At 40.2% G+C, this 24,614-nt stretch overlaps 2 protein-coding genes across 3 annotated transcripts in view; both read left to right on the top strand.

Moving 5' to 3' along the window:
* The first annotated feature begins 2,001 nt into the window (after positions 1-2,001).
* Positions 2,002-7,468, top strand: LOC112557471. Of its 2 annotated transcripts, none has more exons than XM_025227351.1 (7): positions 2,002-3,095; positions 4,354-4,456; positions 4,854-5,001; positions 5,470-5,547; positions 5,893-6,155; positions 6,541-6,618; positions 7,117-7,468. In XM_025227351.1, exons 3-7 carry the CDS (start codon positions 4,924-4,926, stop codon positions 7,145-7,147), a joined length of 528 nt encoding a protein of 175 aa, XP_025083136.1. In that variant the 5' UTR covers positions 2,002-3,095; positions 4,354-4,456; positions 4,854-4,923; the 3' UTR covers positions 7,148-7,468. The 2 variants fall into 2 exon arrangements, with proteins under 2 accessions (XP_025083136.1, XP_025083135.1); XM_025227350.1 differs by having other exon boundaries at positions 4,825-5,001.
* A 3,990-nt stretch (positions 7,469-11,458) lies between these two features.
* LOC112555534 (neogenin-like) overlaps positions 11,459-24,614 on the top strand; it is a 40,249-nt gene continuing 27,093 nt past the window's right edge. The window contains 10 exon segments of the mRNA XM_025223971.1: positions 11,459-12,042; positions 18,561-18,750; positions 20,884-20,924; positions 20,927-21,025; positions 21,756-22,034; positions 22,364-22,529; positions 22,968-23,020; positions 23,023-23,055; positions 23,058-23,111; positions 23,419-23,694. Coding sequence (XP_025079756.1) covers positions 11,955-12,042; positions 18,561-18,750; positions 20,884-20,924; positions 20,927-21,025; positions 21,756-22,034; positions 22,364-22,529; positions 22,968-23,020; positions 23,023-23,055; positions 23,058-23,111; positions 23,419-23,694 — 1,279 coding nt within the window. The 5' untranslated portion in view covers positions 11,459-11,954.

The following is a 24,614-nucleotide window of genomic DNA, read 5'->3' as shown; positions in this document are numbered from 1 at the left end:
CAGCAAACCTACGCATGTCTGGAGTCAAATGAAGAAAGTCGCTCAGGTTGTGTTCAGAACATTTTTTGCCCAAAAAATGAAACGGTTGTAGGAAGATGTCTTTTTGCTGAAAGTCCCAGGCATGCTTGTGCTGTATAACTGGATAAAAATCGGTTTTGAGCAAATTCTTGTCTACGATGTGGGGACGAAGTTTGCAAGACTATGTTTGAACAAAGAGATCTGTAGAATTATATAGAACTCTAAATGAAGTTAATCCACTAATGTCATAAAGCTGCACACCTTGGTTCCCACACCTACATTAAGACAACCACATAAACATTGTCACGTGTAGGAATGTTTTTGCATTGCACACGGTGGCCTGTGGTCGGTCATGCAGTGATGATCATGGCGCAGTTGGAAATGCTGGCAGCATCAACGTTAATTTAACTGTCTCCAAGTGTTGGTTTTGTATCAAACTGGGTGTCGTGCATTGTTTTAACCCCTCAGATGAACATGCGAGGAATTTTCAGTTCCTACTAAATGTTAACTGCGCTTTACATGCCTTGCCGCTAAAGGCACTTTACACACCACTAACGCTAAATACACTTCACACGGCAAAAACGCTAAATGCACTTTAATTCCACCCTCCCACCGCCACCAAAAAGGCATTAACTGCACTTTACACGCCAAATTCCCTCTCAAAACCTCAACTGATTGTGGCTCACGATTTTAGAAAAAAACATTTCGGGGTTTTATTACAGTAATCCAGAGAAAGCAGACCGCGATTCTGGCGTGAGAATTTCGCTAAAAGAGCAAAGAGCCCAGTGTGTTACTATAACATCGCCGCCTGGATGCTGGGGAAGAAGATGGAAAAGGCGGCCCTGACAGCCCGCGCGGCTAATGAAAGGTGGCGCTCGAGTCGGAGTGGAGGGGGGGCGAGTGGTGCAAAAATGGGGGTGGGGAGGGAGATGTGGCGTTCATAGCATCCTCAAAAGGTAGTGCCTTTTTTTTTTCTTTCTGAAATCCAGTTAGCATTCCCTGTCCTCCCTTGCTTGCGTTGCTAGGTGTGTTGTTAAGGAGTTGAGTGAAGTCTCGTTACGGGTTCTTTCCCTCCTTCCCTCGCGCGCGCGTCCATGCAGGTAACGCCATCTACATTCACACCCACATGAGGAGGCTTTAAAGGGCATCACGAGCGCTCGGCGAAAATCGGGGGAAATAGGGCATAAACTATCACAAAAACACATTCCGGGGTATTTTATGACGAAGAAATATTACATTAATGGTTTTTCTCTTAATCACACCTGGATTTATCGAGAAACCAGGAAGTGACGAAAGGGTAGTATTTCTAAAAATAGCTTCTTCATGAGCTGAATTCGAAGAGGAAAGATGCAATCCTCGGGAAAAGAAAAGAGACCAGGACACAATGTGTTGTTGCTGAATGTTCCCCCGTTCAGATGAAGATAAATCATAAAGATAAGGACTACAAAACCCAGTGAAATGACTTTGTCCAGAGTTCTTTAAAAATGCCGAGCAAACTTCGTCCCCACGCTATAATCAAGAATTTCTCAAAACATTTCAAAATCGTTTTCCAGTCGCTTATACAGCACAAGCAAAAGAAGTAAAAAGAAGAGATCTTTCTACAGCAGTGCCAACTATATAAAAGCACAAGATGCTAAAACCAACTACAACTGCTGGTAAAACACTTAAAGATCAAGTATCAGTTATGCAACATCGATGCTTTCTACACCGTCTGGTCTACAAGTAACATCGTGACATAGTCACAAACACATCATCAGTCGTATTCTTATCCAACACAACACCAAAAACGACTGTACAGTGTGAGGACACCATTGATATGCGTGCTCGGAAAAACTAAAAAAAAAAAATTGAGGGCGACAAACGTATGATCGAGAGCTGAAACGGGATCATGTGCAAGTAAATTTTCCATGCAGCTAAATGAGGAAGAAAGAAGTTTTTACATTAATTAATATGTATAAAATTTTATATTTTTATTGGTAAAGAGTCATTATTAACGAGTCAGTTGTAATTATAAAATTGCAATAATGGAAATTAACCATGGAACGAAAAAGATGACATGAGTTTATCTTAGACAAGCGCACATTAAAATCCGTTTATATTTCATTAACAATAATAGACATGGAAAATTTTACTCAAATGCGTCCACTTGGACAATGATAATACAATGTAGACTGCGACAATTAAACGGTTTCTTAATTCGTCGTGATGCGTTATCAAACAACAACAGTTTTTTTTCTTGAGCAACGGTTTATGCATTATAAAGTAGCTTATTAGGAGTGAACAATATTTGTTTGTACATGAATAATTATTATTTAATTTAATAATATACATGATGAGACATGATCGTTTATATGGGTTGATGTACACAGGCGAGGAACTCGTTGCAGGTGACTTTCTTGTGCCTAATGATGACTTCCAATTAAAATACCTGGCAAGGTGGACTTAAGACTGTGTTCATGAAATTAAAAAAAAAAAAAATGCCGGATCTTTGTGTTTGTGTGAGAGAGAGAGCTACGCAGGAGGGAGATTGTGTGTGCACAAAGTCTACATCTGGCGGGAGGAGGGAGGCCCAGGTGTGCAGGCTTATATGTGGACATTTGTACTTCACGACACCTGCTGGATGCAGCCACATGAAAGGCACCGAAGTGACGTCACACTGGCAAGCACGCTACGTGCGGACAATACAATTTGCTGCGCTTGTTTGATGTCCCAAACTCCTGGGTATTTGATTGTAACACCCGCTGAAACATACCTTGGGTACGGCAGAGGTGCAGCATTTGGACTACAGTACCTGCTAAGACTGTTGGACATGACACGGGTACATCCCCGGATAAAAGCTATTGAAAGTGCACACTTTGTCAAAGGTCGATGACGTCAATGGTTTGTAACTGCTCATTGGAGAAGAAGCGAGCTGTGGTCGTCCTCCCCTTCATCGAACATATCTCAAGAATCAACTGGCCCATCTCTTGTATGGTTCATCGATGCATGTACAAGGGTGGCTAACGACTCCAGCCAGGTTTTCCCACAAACTGAACAGACACTGGTCATTGACAGGCTTCTAAGTGGCGACGTATGAGGTTAGTTTCACAGCAGGAGAGAGAGACGGAGGTAGATTTAGAAAGAGAATGTGATTAATACATACAAAGTACACAAATACGATTTCATGCAAACAGATAAGCATCACAGGTTTTTTTTTTAAATGCGTTACCACACAACAGACATACAGACAGACACACAGATGAGGAGTGCGGCGCCTTCGTACAGTCTGTATTTTCTGCTCTGTCTGCATTCTGTTCCCATGAGCAGCCAGAACTACTGGCGCCCAATTCATAAACTGTTGGCAGCTGCCACAGGTAGCCAGAAGTGAGCAGCAAGTGTAGTCTCTGTGGGTGTTCCTTCCCGAAGGCAGACCGACGGCTGGCAAACCGGTCTCGCCATTGCCATCTAACAGGCTGCCGCCATCTTTGCAGTATCGCTTTAAACGAAAAATCCAGGTTCAGTTGCACAACACATTTCAAATTTTAAGCGCATTTACGCAGTTAGCTTTTTCAACAAAAGATTGTGAATGTCTTAAAAGTAGTTGTGGTTTTTTTTTAATTGTTAAGATGTGCATAGCAACTGAGCCCAGACTACGAAATATTGTCTCTGGAAGCGATGTAAACTAAAGAGGAAAAAAAAGAGGGAGAGCTGAAAAAGAAGAAAAATGACGATGGTGACGATGTTCTGGCGTTTTTCCATAGCGAAAAAAAACCATGGAAAAAAATTGATTTCATTAATTTCAAAGTCTTCCTTTTATAGCTTACCGAATCTAAACTTACTTCTTATGAATTCAAGTGTCAGAAGTGTTTTCGCGGCGCAGCATAGGCTTGGCGAATGACAGCTTTTACTCCTCGTAGATCATCTTTGCCTGTGGTGACTCCTTAGGCAAATACTAGTCGAGAAGACTGACACAGTCTTGGGAGGTGGACTGTGTATATTTGGCCGAGTGACATCGTTTTAAGTGGTGGAAGTAGGCGGGCAGGCCGAGGGCAATGACGTCACATGTAGGGAGGAGTAAGGCAGCAGGTATCATATGTACAACAGATGTCTTCGTGAGATTTAAACCTGAGACAGAAAAAGAAAAAGTGGTTCAGTTCCTCAATACTAATGTGCGTTAAGCTTGTTTTGTTATTTTTGCTTTTGTTGTTTAGATTTTAGTGTTCTAGATGACCGAAAACAAGAAACCATGAAGCACAGGTAAAAATGTTTGCGACAACTTTGGATGGTATGTAGATGGTTCTGTTATTATAATTATATCCTCGGGTAAATGATCTCCACGTTTACCTCATGTTCTAGTCTTCCTCCGGTGCGACGTTCTCACCTGTGTGAAGCAGTGATCTGTGTGTCCAGTTCTTTGCAGCTGTGACCAACCGGACCGCAATGTCTGCCAATGTCACAGGTGGGTCATAGTCACAAATCGCAGAGCTCTTTGTGGGTCGTCTTCAAGTGGGAAGGAACTGATTAGATAGTTCGAGAACGCAATACCTGCTGCCCCATACTTGAGTTCTAATGTCGCACAGCATGCGGCAGTTAATTCTGACCCACCATCAGAAGCTCTAAGAAGTCCTGATAGCATGTAATGAGGGTCAGAAATACAGGGCGAAACTTAAAAGAAATGATCGAATCATTCAAAAAGTAGCCAGTAATGTTAAGCCAATGAGGGAAAGATAAACTACACAAATATTGAACTCACTGTTACTTCTGCCCTTCCTCTTGCTTCATGCCTTCGTCTGTCCGTCCGTCCGTCTGCCTGTCTGTCTGTACCAGAGATCGAGTCTGCGTTCCACTGTCTCCAGATGACCACATTAGGACGTCCTCCGAAAGTCTCACGCAACAGCAAGTGCTCGTAGTGGGCGTGGTCAGCGCATGCGTCCTGCTTCTGGTGCTGGTGCTCGTGATTATCATTTTCGTCCTTGTCTCCAAAAGACCTCGTCAGACTGTCAGGTATATAGATGTATGTATCTTCACACAGCTCGGTACCGTTAGCCTCGGTCGAGGAAGGCGGTCCGGTGGTACAACGGTTAGCATCTGTCACCAATACAATGAGGGTTGGCTGTCCTGGATTCAGCTCTCGTCTCGGGCACGCTGTTCCCTCTCAGCATGTGGCATCTGTTTCAATAGGCTGGCTGCCTTGCCATTATATAGCCCGAAAGATCATAAACAGTTAAAGCTGAGAAAAGTGGAGAGAACAACTTAGCGGCAACGCTAAAAAAAAAAAAAAAAAAAAAAACAGATTAAAAATACTTACACGCACATACACACACACAGGAAGAAACTTTCAAGTACAGAAACACCCGCTCACACAGATAAAAACATGCATGCACGTAGAAAGAAATACCCACGCACAAAGAAATACGAAATTAAATAGGAGATGTGAACGAACTAAAGTGGTGAGCTTTTGTCTTCCTCCAGGTATCGGTCCCAGGTGAGCATGGCTCGTTCGGACTTCTGGCCGTATGCCACGGTACAGTCTCCCCTCACCCTGTCACAGTGAGTGATCTTGGTGTCATGTGTCTGTGTGAAGGCATTCCTCTCAAGGTGTGTCTCTGCGTACCATTAAGTCTACTGATAATTATGCTTGTTTGTCCTTTTCTTCATGCTTGTCACGACATCCGTGACCTGAATGTGTCAGTCTACCGTGTCACCCTGTCCCAAAGGATCTGGTTCCATGGGTCATCATGTCAGTGTACCACCATGTTGTTATGTCGACTTATTTGTAACCATACTCGTGTATGTGTGTGAGAGAGAGAGATGGGGGAGGGAGTGGAAGGGACGTGTTCGTTGAAATATCGCCTTGTGTGCGTCACCTCAAACATTCGGTCCGATGTGGCGCAGGTTGTATTCGTCCGACGCCAGACATTTGGTATTCTTCCACCACCACCCGCTGAGTCACGAGCCTCCACGCTGGACACCAAACGATGGAACGAGCAGGTTGCGCGCAGGCGGTCACAGGGGCACCTGGAGATGCTGGCGGCCTCCACCCTGAGGTCAGACCACCATCTCACAGACGCGCCGCCTGATTACACCCGCTCACGCTCCATGTCCGACGGCGCCGTCATGACGCAGTTGGCGATGCACGATCACATGACCATTTTTGAGTATGTCCAATATGTTAACGCCAGTTCCCTAGTATTAAGGCTTCAATTGAATGTCTGTTTTCATATCGTGTGATTAAATATTTTTGAGAAATGAGCATGTTCAGCATCTCCTTTAACGAAAATAATGTCGATCAAGAAAAGAAATTAAAATGTTAAATCATTCATTTCAATTTTCTTTTTTTTTTTTCTTATCTCTCTCCTTTTTTTTAAAAAAATAATGTGTTCATTCATCCAATAGTTTGTTCCTTCTCTCCGACTCGTTTTTTTTCCCCATTCCTATCATTCGCGTGTAAACTAATTTAGACTTAACCCTGTTATTTAGCTGTAAAAATACAGCCAACTGCTCGTGTGAATATTGCAATTTTATGCTATTTTGTGGATGCAGCCCTGTTAGTGGATTGACCTTCGTATCAATGCAAGGTGAAGACGACGAAGTGGCAAACATGATTCACGATTTCAACAGGTGGGTTGTGCAACTCGTGTTCAGCTTCTATACACTCATATGTACATGCAAGCACGCACATAACAAACATACAAACACACAAATGTAGTAGATACATGCACTAACATACACGCGCGCGTTGTCTGTACTCAGATACATATGTTTACTTGGTAACGAATCTCGAAGAAACTGAAATCACCTGGGGTGTATAATGCTCGCATAAAACGACATTTACCGATACAGGTATCACTTGCTCGCTTGTGATAAAAAGTACAAATGAGAAAGAGAGATTTATGAGCATTGCACTTACAGCGACATCTATAGCTCTTTCCACGCGAGGGAAGATCTTTATGGTTGCACACGGAGGGATCTAATATGATTTAGCAGTTTAAGTCTGTGTGTGTGTGTTTTCATGACGTAATGCCCCTGGATATAGCAACTTTAAGAGCTGACATTTCTCATAAACTTTGCAGCACCCAAAAATAGATTTATTTCAAATGTACTTCTCTTTTTGACCAGCACCATCCCATCTCTGAAGGGAACGAGGTAAAGGGAGAATACTCACCAACACACCCAAGCTTCATCAAGTTTTCTGCTTTTCTGACGTCATCTTCATGGGTTCCATGACGTGTGTGAGAACGCTTTCTCTTCAGGCCAGTGTTACCAATGACGTCATCGAGCACCAGTAGCATCACTGGACAATGACGTCACTAACCGTGCAAGTATCGCTACCTGTGCTCTCAATTCTCGATGGGAGCTAACACCTTGCAGTCACCGTGCACACTGCTGTTCGTACCTTGAGTATTGACAGAAACAATAAATGTGACAATAAAAGAAACGATTTTAATGATGTGCCATGGTTTATTTTTGTCTAGCGTGTATTTGTCTGCTTCTCCTGGCACCGCCGAGAATAACTACACACAGTGTCAAGAAATCTATTCTAAAAATGGTGGACTTGGTGCTGATATTTTCGTACTAAGAAACTGTATAGAGCACGAGGAGACTGCAATATTTGTAGTTAAGTAAAACCGATCGATTTAGAAAAGCATTCAACAGTGAACACAGTGCTTGGGGAGTCATGCAATATTTTGGAGTAGCAGGCTAGATAGATCATACAGACTTTTTTTTATAGATTTTACAAAACCCAAGTCGATGACTAGTCCATCTTGTGACGGACGCCTTACCTAAAATAAAACAACTGTATATGCTATATATTATCCTTTATCACATTTTTTTATTATCAGAAAAGACCCGCTGGAAACCTTGTCAACAAAGTGTATGCTGCGGGGAGACGGAGACGAACCGGAAACGCAGAAAGGCGGAATAAAGATGCTCTTAGCAAGATTGCTTGCTCTCTCTTGGAAGCCCAACTAAGCGAAAGGGTGGAAGACCTATCACCGCAAGACGACACGCTGTAGAAGCAGGAAAAGGATAATGGAGGTCGACGGCCGACAGAAACGAGACAGCCACAGGTACATTGCTGCCCCTTGTTACACCCGACATTCTGGAAGCAGTAACATTTCTGGAGGAGAAGAGTGGGAAGAAGGAAAATAGGAGAAAGACCAGAAATAGCACACAGCAACGTTAATACTAACAGTACCCACAGAGGAGAAATAGCACATAGCAACGCTAACAGACACCGTTATTTTTCTGTTATTTTACTTTTATGGTGTCTCTAGCTGCTATGAAAGATACGACCTGATACAGGGCGGCTTGATATGGCGCCGTATCACGTTTTACGTCAGCGGCTGAACATTCTGCCCTGCCCTTGATCCTGCTTGATTTGTTTAAAATGCGATCACGAAAGTAAAAATACAGCATACATTTTTTTTTTCAAGCTTTAAAATATTCTGGACTTCAATAGAGTTAACAGAGTCTTCAAAATGTTTAGTTAAATAAAGGCATTCCCCAGATGAAACTTTCAGTCCTACGCAAGCTTGATTTCTTCTGTCGCGTATGTTGCAACTACCACTTAGGTACACGCAGTCGGACACCTTTGCCCGGCCTTTTCAACTACAGCAACAACCCTAACTCCGTCGTTATCACGATCAGCTCGGCGTGCGATTAGCGGCAGCATGGTAACACGAGGACTGCGGCTCGTGGCTCGTACCTCGGCGACGTCTGGCAGTAGTTATTCCGCACCTGGTAAGAAGGGCCGATAACGTATCACCTGTCGGCCGCATTTTTCATTTCAACGACGCTTTACTTACACCCCCTTGCACCCCACCACCCGTAACACCCATCCGTGCGTTCCGCCACTAGCTGTCGCTAGTAATGGCCAACGCGGCAGTCAAGACTGCTTTGATAGCGGCTGATTACCTTCCCTTTTATCAGCATCCCAGGGCGCCACGAACGCGGTGTGCTGGCATCATCAGGCGCTTCAGTGTCGCTGTGTTCCATCTGCTCAACGATTTAATTCAGTGACGTCACAATGATCGACGCTAGTGTGTGACGTGGCGTAGGCGAGACTGAGAAAACGTTCATATCGAGTCAATTAGCAGGCAAGCTACCCGGCGTTTTCTGGGAAGATTACGTAGCAAATTGTTTGTCCTGGGGTTAATTTTGTGGGGCCTTCCAACAGTGATTAATTAGTGTGGATCTACCCCCTAGTCTGAGCCAAGCTTGATTAATTTAGTCATTGGAGTGATGGAATCCGTGTAGCGAAAAAGCCAAGCACTTGTTCCACCAACTTGTATTACTAAAACGAGGCATGCTACTACAAAGCTTCCGGTTTAGTCACATTCTTTGTTTAGGCTCACAGAGACTAACAGCGAATCACTTCGCAAGAAGCTAAGCGTTGGTCTTGGGCTCTTGGCAGACAGCAATCCACCTATACACATCCATGCTTGTTCTAAGAAGAATGTGGAGTGATCAAGTGTTAATGCTTGTGTATTGTCTCTCTCTGTGTGTGTGGCTCTCACGCGCTCTCAGTGCGTATGTTTTTTTACGAAACAATCTAGAAACTACCAGAATTTAAATTCATGCATAAGCAATTAACCCCGAACATAACTCTTAAAAAACGTCACCAACACGCATTAAAAAAAATCCAATCTGTGGATCTCAGACCACATCAAATGAATTGCGGGTCACGCCACCGTCCGTTACGAGAGAAAAGGAGATAAATATTGTGGTGCCGCTGGTCGCATCTCTCTCCCTTTCTAATTGGGTACTCGCTGAAATGACGCCGATTTCAATATTTACTCCGTGCAGAATAAAGTATGAGCTGTTGATAACATTTTCTAACGGGTAAAATAAACATTAAAATAAAGCGAAATACATAAACATGGTCAACGACGTACCCGTGGACCAAGGATGGAGGACGTCCGGCCCGCGAAGACCTTTGGTCTGGCTGTGCCAAGGCAATCCAAGGCGGGACTCGAAAATAAACACGTCTAGAAGCTTTCTTTCATAGAAACATACATGAAACGAATCTTAAAAATAAAGTACATTTTGAAAAATAAAATAAGCCACTGTGATGCTGAAGAAACAATACAATCCATCATATTAAGGATAAGTTATTTAACTATTAAACCAAATACAGTAGGCACATTTTTGAGAGATCTTGTATGAACCACAAATGATTTTTATAAAATATCTACATGGTTCTTAACAGAAAAGGGTTCCCCACCCCTCCCATAGACCAAAGGAGTACTCTTGCAAATTTTGTCTGTATTAGACCAAAAGGGTCAATTCACATAAATATCTCGCACGCAATCGATAATGTGACTATATATATTTTTTTCAGTTAGTTCATGCTCATTCTAAATACATCTGTCTTACAAAATGTAACCGTGTTAGTTTTTTTCTGAAAATTTTTTATAACAAAAGACATTTCGTCAAGCTCGTCAGGCAAGCTATTTAATCGCGTGTTTTTTGTGGTTTGTTTGTCATAATTTTCTCTACGTTTTTCGCGACGATCGTCCTGATGCCGTGCTGAATGGCTTCCCCTACGAACTTAAAAATCACACCCATCATGCTTAGTGTTTAGTGTGGCGCATGATTTAACGCATCGAATGTGTGAAGACGTCGCTAAACTGCCTCAGAGAAGCATTGTGCAGGCAACCTTTAAAAAAAACTATCAATGCCAATAAATTAATGATTTTATCAATAGCTCATTGAGGGAGAGGGCAAAAGGATCGTGTGCAGGAATAACAAGCAGCCGAGCCATTACGTTCTTTAGGGGACATTTTCAATTTCTCCATAGCAACCAGTCCTCTCTGTCGACGTCGAGTCTCCTTTCTCTCGCAGTTCCTCTCCCCCATCAAACCCTCTCTCTGTCTCTTTCAAACACTCACATGCACTTATATGGAATTTTCCCCAATCCCTTACAAGAGGAAGTCTCCAGATGGGGTCGGTTTGTTTCTGACATCGTTTTACCAGCACTTTTGAGTGGCTAAGATTAATGAGTCGCGTCGTTCATCCATGAATAATGAATTTCGTTAGTCGCTGCGATAATTATCTCCTGTCTTGGACTCTTCCCATTGATCGTGGGTGCACAAGCTGCAGCGTGAGAATGTAGCATTTTTTTTTTTTTTTTTTTTTGTCAAAAGAACTGCACAAATGAATAAATAAGTGGCTGTCCGACGTCAAGAACTGTCTTCCTAGCCTTAAAAAAAAAAAAAAAAAAAAACAGAATCCGATGCGACAAAAGTATGAATATGCGTGACAGTCTTATGTTCGACCAGTGGGCAGTTCCCAAGCCTCTTTAGTGTACTTATCACATCAGGAAATTACGCCTGGCTCAAGCCAAAGTTCCGAAATAAAATATTATGGGTAACCATATGGTGGAAAGAAAATCAATCAACCATTTAAAAATACCTAGAACATATGTCACGCCTTAAAAAAAAAGGGGGGAGGGAAATATTCGATGTTTACGTCCGCCTATTTAATTGTTTCTTTCCCTTTAAACAGAGGGCTTGTAAGGAGTTCTTCCAGCTGCACACTTTAAAGATTAGTGGGCTTTCATTCAGCGAACAGTAGTTGTTTACTCCTCCAGAAACAGGGTTCAGGCGGGGAGCAGTTCTGGATAAACTAAGACGAGACTTACATGCTACTAGCTACTAGCGGCAGGATGCGCACTGGCAACGAGAACGTCAGGCCCCGCCGGTCGCTCCACCTATCGGTAGCTTTTCCGTATGCAAATGACCTCGCTCCCAAAATGGAAATTGACCTGCCGACCTCAATTGCAAGTCGGTGCCATGATTTTTGAGTGCGGTGGATTAGGATAGTGCTGTAGGCCTCGTTGATTTGATGCATTACTCTGGTCCATGTGAAGACTTTCTGTGAATGTCGACAAATGTGAGGAACGATGAAGGCGATCATCTTCTCTTCTTGATAAGAGTGTGTGGTTCGCCAAAATGGCCGTGGGTGTGCGCTTGAAAAGTTGCGGCTCGACAACGGCAGGTCGCCAGCTTGGATTATTGCTTATTTTGGCTCTTGCACATGGTAGGTTTTTCGATTTTATTTTTGTATTATTTTTCTTTTGTATTAGAGCAAAGAGAATCTATGTGGAAATCGAAATGTGCGAGTTCACAGCTGTATATTTGATGTGAAGATCAATAATTCTTTTGTTACTGTTTTGAGCTTTCTGACACGAGTAAGTTATGTCCCTTTCATGAATGGCGCCGGCCATATTGCCTCATTGTTCTCAGATAACAGTGTTTGAACTTAACGTGTGTAGTGGAAAGTGGGATGGGGGACGCCCATTCGTGCTTGAGCATTTTGTAGGGACAATCAGAAAAATAACTGCATTAGCATATAATTTTGTAAAGATGTTTTGGTCCCAGAATGCGAACCCTATCATAATTGTGTTTCTTTACTAAAACTTCAGTCCATTCTTGTGTCTATATGTTGAACATGTACCCCACTTCTTTCCTACAAATTCTGTTTCAGCGTTAATTTGATGCACTATTTTAAAAAAAAATATAAAGTTCGTTTTAGTGCAGTGATGTAACCCTTTGGTAATTTTGTGCATGTCATGATATTTGAGATAAAGGTATTGGAGTCTTCATGTTTTACATACTGATTTATGAAAAGAATCTTTGCTGAGCCACAACCTCGTTGACCTCTCAGAGACACAGCTCATACTATTTGCACTTTGAGGTTAGAAGAAACAGATGTCCAGAACTATCAACTGTCCCGTGAGCATGCATAAAATGTGAAGTCTATAATTTAGAAGCTATTTTTTCTAAAATGCATGTCTACTGCATTCTAATTCTGCTTTACTACATCTACAAATCATTGATACACAATATTATTAAACTTCTAATGAAGTTTGAGGTAATCAACTGTCATTTTAAATTTAGAAAGACAAAATATCAACAAATTCAGGAGAATGTTTAGCATATATGAGAATATGTGTGTGGAGAGGGTATGTGTGTGCATCCCGTTGACTCTTCCTTATGTGGTTACCAGATTATGTTTAATAACTTGGGTGAAAAGAATTTTTATTTCTATACAGGAGAATGTTTCAGACAAATCTGAAGATTTTTATGAAAATGATTAAAAATTATATATATATAGATGAATTATTAAAACATTCAGCTGTGTTTACTAATTCTATATTTTAATATGGGGAATCAATGCAGGGCTTGTAGAGTGGTGCTAATTGCAGAAAAATTTGATTCTTTGAATTGGATATTTATTGAATATATTGCTTTGTGCACAAATCTCCTATTTTATAGTAAGCAGTTAAGATATTTAATAGAAGACTTACCTGTTGGAATCCATTATTTTCTAAGCAGATATTACTACAGACCTTGATGCTTTTGGATGTGTAGATTTTTTCCACTTTTTAAAAATTCTTCCTAAAGGATATAATTGATTAGGCCTTAGGGAAAATCATTCTGCTGCTTACATAACCTTAAATGCCCTAATGTTTCCCTATTCCTATTCTTTTGTTTCCTTTTTGCACTCCTCTCTTTTCCTCAGTCACTTTCTTTCTGAGCTTGTACCCATCCCCTTCAGCTCCCACAATCATCTCTACATTGTTCTTCTTTACTTATTTCACTTTTTGCAAACCCCTTGTTATTTTTCTGGCTTGATGATGGAGCACTTCTATTATTTTATAGCTAGGAATGACAATACTAAAAGTGATTAAAATACATTTTGCAGTATATGTATGCCACTTTCGGAAATTTATATTTTAGATACCCAGGGCTTCTGCTAAGGCTAAATTCTTTGGGGTCCCAGGGATCCCTTCTTCAGATTTTTAAGGAGTCCCTATTCTTCGCCCAACTTTGAAGGGGAACCCATTGACGAAAATTGAAGGGGTCCTCCGAACTTTTAATGCGTACTGTACGCAATTTTTTGCATAAGCAGAAGCCCTGGATACCACAAATGTAAAGAATCAGAGGAGGTATTGGTTGAAGGTCAGAGTTTCTATTTGCTCTTAATATTGCATAGTTAGGTGAATGACAATGTAGATGTTTGACTTTTTAGCAAATGTCAACAGTATGAGAATAAGTGGCTTTGAAAGGTCAGAGTGAAACATTTTTAACTGGGTGAGGTCACATATTCAGAACACTAATCTGCAGTTAATGTCAGCTTTTTTTTTTTTTGAAGAGACTGACATTGTCACAAATGGTAATAACCATTTTCTGTGGTTAGCAAGCATAAATTTTTAGTTCTTTAAAAAAAGTAGTAGTTTTACATGCAAAATGGCTATTGAGGTTTTTGTGTGTTTGGCTACAAATTTTTATCATACTCTGTTTTGAGAATATCACCTGGCCTTAATCAGGCTTCAGGCAATCTTCTGCTACAAACAACCATAAAAGATAAAAATTAGTTAAGACTGGGTAGTCTAATGGAGTTTTCGGCAGAAAAGCAAACAACACTCCATTCAGACCATCCTGAGAAAATAGATTTTTCACTACCCTTTCTCCACTATTTTTGGTTCACAGAGCCAGGAGTTTTGTCAACAGAGCAAATGTGTATTTAGAGCAAATAAGACCTGACCTGCTCTGCTTCAACCCCTTCCTATCACTCAACAAAATAAAATAAGCACAACCATTGGTACTCTTCAGCCTCATAAGTATGGTGTTTGCTGATGTGGACTGAACCTTTAGACAGTTATTTAAAATCAAGCTGGGTTCTTATAATACATTATACCACATCTAGTAAGTAAAAGCAATTAACCTGTCCTAGTTTTGCTTTTATGTTTGACCAGAAATCTCATAAGGGTTGGAGAGCACCTTATGTAACTAAAGCCAGGTGCACATTAATTAAAGGAGGCATATGCTTGCATGAGCACACGTCTTTTCCTGTACATTTTTCTTTCAATTTTTCTTTTTTTAAACATCTGTTCCTGGCTTGCTCAGTTTCTTGGCGCTTTCATCAATATCTTACACTTCTAACTTCAAGAACTTGAGAGATTAGGAGATTGGGTCATGACTGAGATGCACAGGTGAAGTAATCTTCAGTGATGTTACTACAGCTTTGAAGGATACATGCTGCAGAGTGGCATAGTGAGTCTTGCTGGTTGGCTTGTCAACTTTACCTACCTCTTTATCCCAAACTGCTGCCACTTGAGACCCATCTTTCAGTTTTTGCACTCTAGTCATTTACTTTTTAAGACATCATGCATCTCCATGAATGAAACAAATGTAGTTGCAATTGTTTGAAAAGAAAGTGTGTGTGTGGAATGCTTGTGTGCATACGTGACAGGCAGAAAGGGCTTTAGACCGTGTATGTTTCCTGAAAATGCTGTTACTGTTATTTAACTTACTGTATGCATGAATATGGCAGTTCTTAAGGGAAACCATCATAGCCCACGTTAGCATGGAAGCTCAGAATGCCTCCTTATTTCTATGTGCTGGTTGACTAAGGAGAGTTAATGACTTGTTAAATGACTTGTAGTTGCCAGGAACAAGCTTTGGAGGATTGCTGTAACCAAGCAACTAGTGTGTCTTTCTGACACTTGATGATAGATTGTGGTGTGGTGTTAAGCAGGCTTCTATTTTACTTTATATCTTTCTGCTTCTCCTACCCTCCTTGTTTACTGTTGCTGTTTTTTTTTTTTCCCCATGGTGTCCTGCTTTGAAAGCAGAGTGCTGTTTTGACAAACAGAGCAATGGACATGAGGATACGAGTACTGGGCATACACTTCATACTACCAATGATGTAGACCAGTAGAGCTTTCCATGTTCAGTTTACATTTAGAAGAGCATTACTGAAACAGCAAAACAGGAATATATCAGCATAAAACTATAATATAAAGTTTATTTTTGTAGCACGATATCCCAGCCTTATGAACAAGCTCATGGTACAGTGATACCTCGGTTCTCGAACATAATTCGTTCCGGGAGGACGGTCGAGAACCAAATTGTTCGAGAACCGAAGCAATGAAACCTATAGGATATAATGGAAACTGGATTAATTCGTTCCAAGCCCCAGAAAATGCCTATTTGCTGGCCTAATTTGTATATAGTATGTAGAAAAACATGAGTCTCAACAAGAAATAAGAAATAAAAGTGTATTTATTAAAACAAAACAAAAAAATGTACTGTACAGTACAGTAAATTGTGTTTCATTTACTGTACCTGTACCAAACATTATGGCAGGAGGGAATGAATGTGGAGGGAGGAGGGAAGGGGGATGGTTATTGTTTTGAAGGGGAGTCCTCTTCAATAAAAACAGAGGATAACTGCTCTTCGGGTGTTTCTGTTCTCTGTATCTTCTGCTGAGGAGAATCAGAATCTTGCTCTGCAGTTGCTTGTCTGATTTCTTTACGGAAGAATTTGTCAATTGTTTGTTGTTTTTTTCTCCTCTGCAAAATTTTGCGGAAAGTGGACATAACATTGTCATTAAAAATGTTAACTGCTCTATTTGCTACCACTTTATCAGGGTGATGTTGTTCAACACAATTTGCGATTTCTGCCCATTTTGCACACATTTCATGACTCTCTCCACAAAAAAGTCACTCTCTCTCTCTCTCTCTGCACTCACACTGATGACGCAAGCAAGGCAAGAGTAAACGCCATTCGGCTCAACTCGGCTCATCTCGGACGTTCGGATGTTCGAGTTCCAAATATTTGTTCGGATTCCAAGACAAAATTTTCTCGAATTTCCTGGTCGAATACCGATTTGGTCGAAAGTCAAGGCGTTCGAGAACCGAGGTATCACTGTATTTTAAAAATAATAATAACACTAATACTAATGATAGAAATCAAAGAAACCAAAATGAGTGTGGTGGTATCTGATTAACCTATTTATGCCTGAAGTTGAAATTTTGAATTTGAGCATAAAATACATGTGTGTGTGTGACCTACAGTTATTCAAAGAACAAGAATTTGGAGAGAAAAAAATTATTTTGTTCTAGTATTGGATCATGAGACAAAAACATAAACAGGTTAACTGACCAAACAGACTGAACACAGTACTCTGTTATCCAACAAGTCTATGAAATCAAAATAAATTACTAAATGATCAATTTTACAAAGCTCATATTATATAATGGAAAAGAAATCCTGTAGACAAACAAGGACCAGAGTTGTCTATGCAGCTGGTTTCACCATTCCAGATTTACATTTTAGATTTTCAGTTGTTTATGTCATCAGGGAAACAATTAGAGCATCTAAAAATGTTAAGGATAAACATTTCCATGGATCAAACTAACTGCTCTAGCCATCAAGCAGTTTTTACCGCTTTTTGCACAAGGTCCATCTCATTGACATAAAAAAAAATCTGTGATAAAAACTGGCGTTTTCAACGAAAATACTTGGTCAACTGATCAGCTCAAGTACTAGTAGGATTAATTAAGGGATTCATTATGTTTTGCCTTACATTAAGTTTCTTTTCCATATTATGTACTCATGCTTTTCATGTATGGGAGAATATTGATGTTGGTGCTGATTAATAATAATAAAACAATGTTTCCCACATTGATTTACCCAATGAAATGTTTTGTATTAGTTTTCCTCAGTGTGATGCAGTAATTTTCTAGTAGTAAGATGTAGCAAAATGTATATCAAGCTTATGCTTTTTAAAAAATGCATTAATTTTAAGTGTAGTGCTTGCACATGAGATGAAATAATGGACAAACTTATCTGTGTGCCATTGTGGATGACTTCACCTATCAACTCTTCCTGTATGGGTTGAGTAGCTGACTTACTCTAGCAGGAATTGGTTCTTGCAGACTTTTCTGCACATGCGATAGTCATTGAATAGTGCCCAGCACAGATCCTTAAACAGATCTTCCAGCAGCAGTCTTATTGAATGTCATTAGTACCTTGGCATGCAAGAAGGCTCAGCAGTGTAGCCATTAGAAAGGCCTTCTGTTCAATGTAAATGACTTAAATTATTTTCATGGGTGGTTAGATTACAGCGTAGGCTTTGAACATTCGGTTCATTTCTGGTGACCTGTTTTTACCTTGCAGAATCTTTTCCTTTTGAATTTTGTATGTTTGTTTTATCGTTTGGTTTTTCGTGAGCAAGTAAAACATTTGAAATTTAATTACCTTTAATTACCTTTCTAGTTAGCATAATCTCCCTTTCATTAAGTAAGAAGTCTGCATTGTTATCAATGCTTGTATAATGTTACATAGGTTTTATTTGCTGTTTGCAATATTAAGAGCCTTGTAAAATTTCCCTAAGAATCTTTTAATATATCTTATGAGATAAATTGGATTGAAATAAATATGTAAAATAATATTAATGTTTATTTTGCTGTGAGATGATCAAAAATGGTACATTCATGACCCTTGGGCATTCATAAACATTCTGAAAGAATAGATGGTTGGGCAAGAGCACATATACATCAATTCACCCACTCATCCCCTTCAAAACACAAACTGTCATTATTATTAAGTCTTTTTTTACTGAGCCCTGCTTCCTCAGAACTTGAACATCAGTGAAAATGGTTGTCATTTTTAATTCTCCATCTGTCATGGTTTAGAGTGTAAGAATTGTGGCTGGGAAATGAGGATGATTGAATCTGACAGGCGCAGCATCCTTTTCTGTTGCAGCAGGGGTTGGGGGTGAGGGAGGAGTGCCATTTTTCAGAGACTTTCACTTTCGAGAGGAGCCCCGCTCCCTGGTGACAGCCGCGAGTCAGACAGCAGTGTTAAATTGCTCGGCTGTGCAAGGGCAGGCCACTCCTCAAATTACCTGGCTAAAAGATGGCAACAAGCTGCAGTTACAAGATGACCCTCGAAGGTAAAGAGATGCTTGCATAAAGGCTCACGAAAACCTGATAGTTGCATGATGAAAAATGTCATGATTTTGGTGGTGTGATAGATGGGTGTTTGATTTGGGAGGTGAAGGGATCAGCCAAGTAGTAATAGTAAGAGAGAGAATATTATTTTATAAAGCTCATTTTTTAAGGATTTAAGGTTCAGCATGAACAATCTCCAAATCATCCAAAAGACAGAACAGTGCTAATAAAAGCCATAACTACAAGTTTAATAAAGCTTAGTAAAGTAGCTACACTCGAGTAAAGTGACAAATATCCCTGAACAAAAATAATTATCAATAAGACAACAGATTTAGAGGTCAAAATTTCAGGCATACTTAACAAACCATGCTATCACCATTTACACTATCCTTGACTAACACATGCAAAATAGTAAGAGGCTGCTCAGATCTAGAGTAAGACAGTACTGAGTGCATTTATCACAAAAGGCATAATTGTAGACCTGCTTATTTCCCTCAACATTTCTCCTGGAAGGCGCCACCAACTCCCATCTCACTCTTCCTTATCCATTTTTTTATTTGTTTGAATTGAGAACTAGAGCTTGTCTCCTGGCTTCAGCACTGCCTGCCATCAGACTGTGCACTCTGACTCACAGACAGCCGGTTTTAGTCTTTGGCCTGTGCATTGACCTTGTGACCTGTTACATTATTTAGGAGCATGAAGCAAGAGAATGCTTGAGTTCTCAGTTTTCAGGAAATCAACCTGATCAATATTACTCCAGGCTTTTGTATCAAAGGGTCCTCCTCCTCCTCCTTCACACACAAACCCATTCCTTTTTCTTTTGTTTTAATTTTATTCTGAGCTGAAACTCTTTTCAGGGTTTTTAACTGAAGATGGAAATTTCTGCACTTCCAGGACAAGAACTCTTAAACAATCATTTGACTTCAGAAGACATGCCATTTTGTTATGTTAAGAGAAAAAAAAACACCAACCAAAAACAAAGATCCTTTTATCACACATTGTTTTCACTTTTGGTGTTTTGGTTGTTGTAGAGAGTCAAGACTGGTTTAATTGATAGCAGTTGATTGTGGAATATAGTGGCAGCAACAGTAATACAGTCAAATCTCCCTACTATGCCACCTACCGGGACCGAGCAAAAGTGGCATAGTAGAGAGAGTGGCATAATACGGAGGGTTCGTAAAAACGGCTTTATTTGCTCAAGTTACCCGTCAGTCCAAAGCTCTCAAGAATAGTCGGCTGGCACTAGCTGTCTCCTCTCATTCTCCCTCTCACCTCTTCATCCTCCACCCCTCCCAACCACATCTGCACACCTGCATCCTGTCGCTAGTCGACGCCCTCCCGCTCTCCCTCTGTCACGTGACTGTCACCCGGCCAGCGACCTACCCCCATCGCAACCCTCCACCCTCCCTGTGTGCGTGCTAGGTTCCATCCACCTAACTGCAATGTCCCACACTACCATAGAGTATAATAATCGAGCACTGCGCAGAATTGCACAACTTCTGTCTTTTAACAATCACACAAAAGTGGCGTAGTAGCGAGAGTCTGGGGTGGCATAGAAATTTTTTTTTACATTGAATTTATAGTCGGGACCGAGCAAAAGTGGCATAATACCGAGAGTGGCATAGTAGCGGGGTGGCATAGTAGGGAGATTTGACTGTATTATGCTTGGTGCACACTGTTTCATGTGATGCATGTTGTAAATTGGGGTACATCTAAACTAAAGAGTCATATGGAAGTGATGCATGATTCATGCATTATGCATTATGTTTATATGTGCAGGTGATGTTAAACTCTTAAATATGTAATATCAACTGCATGTACTTGTAGTATAACCTGCATTTGTGCTTTTGGACTGTGCTGTGATGTAAAAACTACAGATGCTGGTAGATGTATACTATGTATAAAATGTGAGATGCAACATTTTCTGCAGATACTGTTATGAGACAGTTGATTATAAATAATATAATATATTGTAAAGCACAGGATGTATGAATCTTCAGTGCAAGTGACAAGTTGAGAAATTTGTAATGGTGTTATAGAAGATGCTGTACCATATTTCCTTGTAGTCTGAAACTCAGTTTGGCTGACTGCCTGTGTAAGGAGTGCAAGAATAATTATGACTGGATGCATTTCAGGTATGTGCTGGTCAATGGCTCCTTGTTCTTCAAATCAGTACAAGAAAAAGTGGGGACACAGACAAAGGGGACTATCAATGTAAAGCCACTGTTGAAGACTTGGGCACAATTGTCAGCCGCACAGCTAGATTGGATATAGCATGTAAGTGAATGATGTTAAAGTAATGCCATCACGGTGGCTTGTAAAGAGAAGACTTTAGATGGTAGGCATATATGACATTTCCAAATAAAAAGAAAAATGCTGATCAAAATAATGTTACATTATCACAAAAAGAAAGTTTGCCTAGGTAATCTGAAAATGCAAACAATTTGGTATCGGTTATTGGAAAACGGACAAGAGTTTTAAATGGGGGTCTGAAAATCCCTTGTATTTTAGGGTTAAGAAAGAAGCATGTGAAGATGCATATCTAGTTGTGAGTGCACAATTAATAAAACTTAGATTTTTTTTTTCAATCTTTGAAAGTCTAAGGTACGTACATACTGTCTTCTATGATGGGTGGTTGCATATTTAAGAGCTGTGGGTTCATGCTGGTTTGACTAATGATGATTTTTATATTTTTACCTTTAGGACACACTCTGTTTCAAATCTAGAGTGGTCTTAGCTAATCCTTATGGTTATGTGTCCATCAATTTGGATTTAATTTTTATTATGTCTGCGTGCTTTATTTTTTTTATAAAGCACTTTGGGGATAGATTTTTATGGTGGACAAAGCTTTATGTAAGTCAACCTTATTATTTACTTGGCTTAACATTTATTAAGTCTTCAGCATTATACAAATAATTAATGATCTGGTTATCACACTGATCAAAGTCAAACATGGCTTCCACATTTGCCATGGTGATGTCAGCATGCTTGTGACATGGTTTTGCAGACTTGCGCCAGCTGGACCCTGAACCTGTTGACGTTAGTGTGGGACTAAACGACACGGCCATGTTTGAGTGCATGGCAGAAGGTTTGCCTACCCCACAGGTGCGATGGTTTAAAAGCAGCTGGCTACTGCAACCAAGTTCCAATGTGCGTATCTACCCAACTGGTACTCTGGAAATTTCCTTGGTGCAGCCAGGGGATGTAAATACTTACTACTGTGAGGTGCAAAGCTCAGAACGACTTCGTAGGAGCCAGCGAGTGCGCCTCAGCATACAAGAACTAAGTAAGGAAAAAGTGTTTTTGTTATGCAAACGTGTAGTCATATCAGGCCTGATTATGGTTACTGGGCAAATGGAGCTTTTACCTGAAGTTAGCAAGTTAGAGCTGTTAAGAAGTGAATTTATATTAGATATTTGGAGATGCTAAGGTTTTAAGATACTTTTGCTTAAATTTTGTGGCCTGTGGAAACTTTTCACTGATAGCTTTGATATAGCAGTCTTTTATTTTGTGGTGACATTAAAGATATATTTTCTTTCCATCATTCACTGCTTCTGTAGCTGTTTGCTGGGAGTTTTACAGCTTGAAGTTCTTGTATCTTTGTTTACTTTATAGGTCAGGAGGTTGCTAGCAAGGCACCTGAGTTTTCGATGAGGCCTCGGGACCAGCGTGTGGTTGTGGGTGAAGCAGCATACTTTCATTGTGCAGCAAAAGGGAGAGACCATCAGGGGAAACCACCTTTATTATCTTGGCTAAGAGATGGAATAACTATTGACCTGAGGTCAGTACTGTCTATAAAAAAGTTATCTTTTGTTATTACCCATCACCAACAATATTTACTTCTGGAGCATTGACTGTCTTCTCATTGTTATTGACAACGTAAGATTGCAAATTTTGGTAGGGAACATTTCCTAGAGTGGTTATCTGAGGTTCTTACTTATTAAGAAGTTTCTATTACTTGATTTTATTCAACATGCAAATCATAATTTTGTTTTGGTATTGCAGCATGATTCATACATACACACACCAGCCCTATCTGAATACAGGGAATTCACACTGTAAATGAACCTGTCAAACGGACAGAATTGTTACAAAATGAGAAAAGCCCGTTGTGAAACATAAAGTCTTGGCTAAAACTATTAATATTGTGAAACGTTAGGGAAAAGTTTCAGGTATCCAAGTTCTGAAAGTCACTGTTTCTGTTGCCTTGTTTTGTCAGTGTGAACCACACATCACGCACCCAGCTGCTGGGCACTGGGACACTCCTCATTACCAAGTGCAAGTTGAGGATGCTGGCATCTACACATGCGAGCACAGAATGCTGAAGACTCAATTGATGCAGAAGCGTCACTCACTGTGCTGGGTAGGTAGACATGGCATATAAACATACCTACTTAATCCTTGTTTAAATATGGCTGACATTAAGGGTGTACATAAAGTTGACTGATAATCAAGTTACAGAATATATATTTGTAGCTATACAAGTAAGCATACCCCAGGTTTTACCTATATAAAGCTTTGATCCAGGGAACTGTAACCCAGATGAAATTTACTGTGTAAGAAATGTTTCCCTGTGGCATTCAAAGACCTATTATAATTTGATCACAGTAAATAAAGTTTTGTGTGACATTCAATTAAATATTCAGCATTATTTCTTGGGCTTGTTGCAGTGCCACCATATTTTGTGAAGAAGCCAGGAAATGTATTTGCTTACACTCATTCAGATGCCACTTTAGAGTGTGAGGTTGCTGGGTTTCCCACACCACAAGTGTCTTGGCTAAAAGATGGGGAACACCTTTATCCCAGTGATTATTTTCAGCTGATTTCTGGAGGTCGTCTTAAGATCCTGGGTCTGATGAACTCAGATCAGGGCATGTACCAGTGTTTTGCTCACAACAATCTTGGGGATGTGCAGGCTAGTGCCCAACTGGTTGTCCTCCAGCCAGGTAGGTTACATTAACATTGGCATCATGTCATCTACAAAGATTTTCTAGAAACTGTAGACATTCATGTAAATTTGCAAAACAGGCAGGTGACAAAAACCACAGATATAGAAAGGTTTAAAAGGAGGAAGCTTGTAATCAAAGAGCACTAATTGAAATTACATGATTATAAGTTTATATTCAAAGAATTCAGTCTGGTGTATGTAAGATATCTCACTATGTGGGTCAGTTTTAGTTCATTTATCTTTTCCATGTCAGTCTCAGTATATGTTGCAACTCCGCTTCTTCTCCCCCAGCTTTTCAGCTTGCCTTTTCAATGTTTACATGTCAGTGATCTGTGGTGTCGCAACACCTTTGAGTGTGTATCTTACTGTTTCCCTACCTCTGTAAGGCTGTCTGCCGCGCAGTGCTCAACACTCATCATCTTATCGTTGTTCTTATGATTCTTTGAAATATGTTTTAACCATAGGAGATTTTGGCTGTGCTATGTGATAATTTGATGCATTAAACTTCATTGGCACCTTATTTACCTTACATGGGTGGTTGTGCCTGTGCTGTGTGGTGTTATTCATGAGATTGAATTTTTCTTTTGTTTCTTGCTTACTTTTATTTATTGTATGGTTATTTTGCTTCTGCAAAGTGTTGATAAATGCATCACATTTCTTAGACTTGTGTGTGTATGTTTTTTTCATGCGTGGGCATAAGAGATGGAGGGTGGATGAGTGAGAGGTGTGAATGCATGTCCTCAGTTTTGTGTAGGCACTTTTTAGTTGTTTTTTGATGGCTGCACAATGCATTATTTGCTGTGTACTTTGATTTAGCTTGCTGAAAAGTTGCTTTTTAGGCTTCAATTTGTTTGGTTGGCAATTAAGCATTTCTTTTCTTCTGTTTCTCTTTTTCCCCACATCTCCCTTCTCCTCATC

The sequence above is a fragment of the Pomacea canaliculata genome, linkage group LG2, assembly GCF_003073045.1.
Source record: "Pomacea canaliculata isolate SZHN2017 linkage group LG2, ASM307304v1, whole genome shotgun sequence".
Classification (NCBI taxonomy): domain Eukaryota; kingdom Metazoa; phylum Mollusca; class Gastropoda; order Architaenioglossa; family Ampullariidae; genus Pomacea; species Pomacea canaliculata.
Note: the sequence above shows the minus strand (reverse complement) of the source record. Positions and strands in the feature narration are given on the sequence as shown.

Excerpts from the sequence above, each read along its gene's own strand:
- LOC112557471 (XM_025227351.1), top strand. The coding sequence starts at position 4,924 with ATGCGTCCTGCTTCTGGTGCTGGTGCTCGTGATTATCATTTTCGTCCT. Across the intron at positions 5,548-5,892 it reads TCTCCCCTCACCCTGTCACA|GTTGTATTCGTCCGACGCCA; the intron begins GTGAGTGATCTT and ends GATGTGGCGCAG. Across the intron at positions 6,156-6,540 it reads GATCACATGACCATTTTTGA|CCCTGTTAGTGGATTGACCT; the intron begins GTATGTCCAATA and ends TTGTGGATGCAG.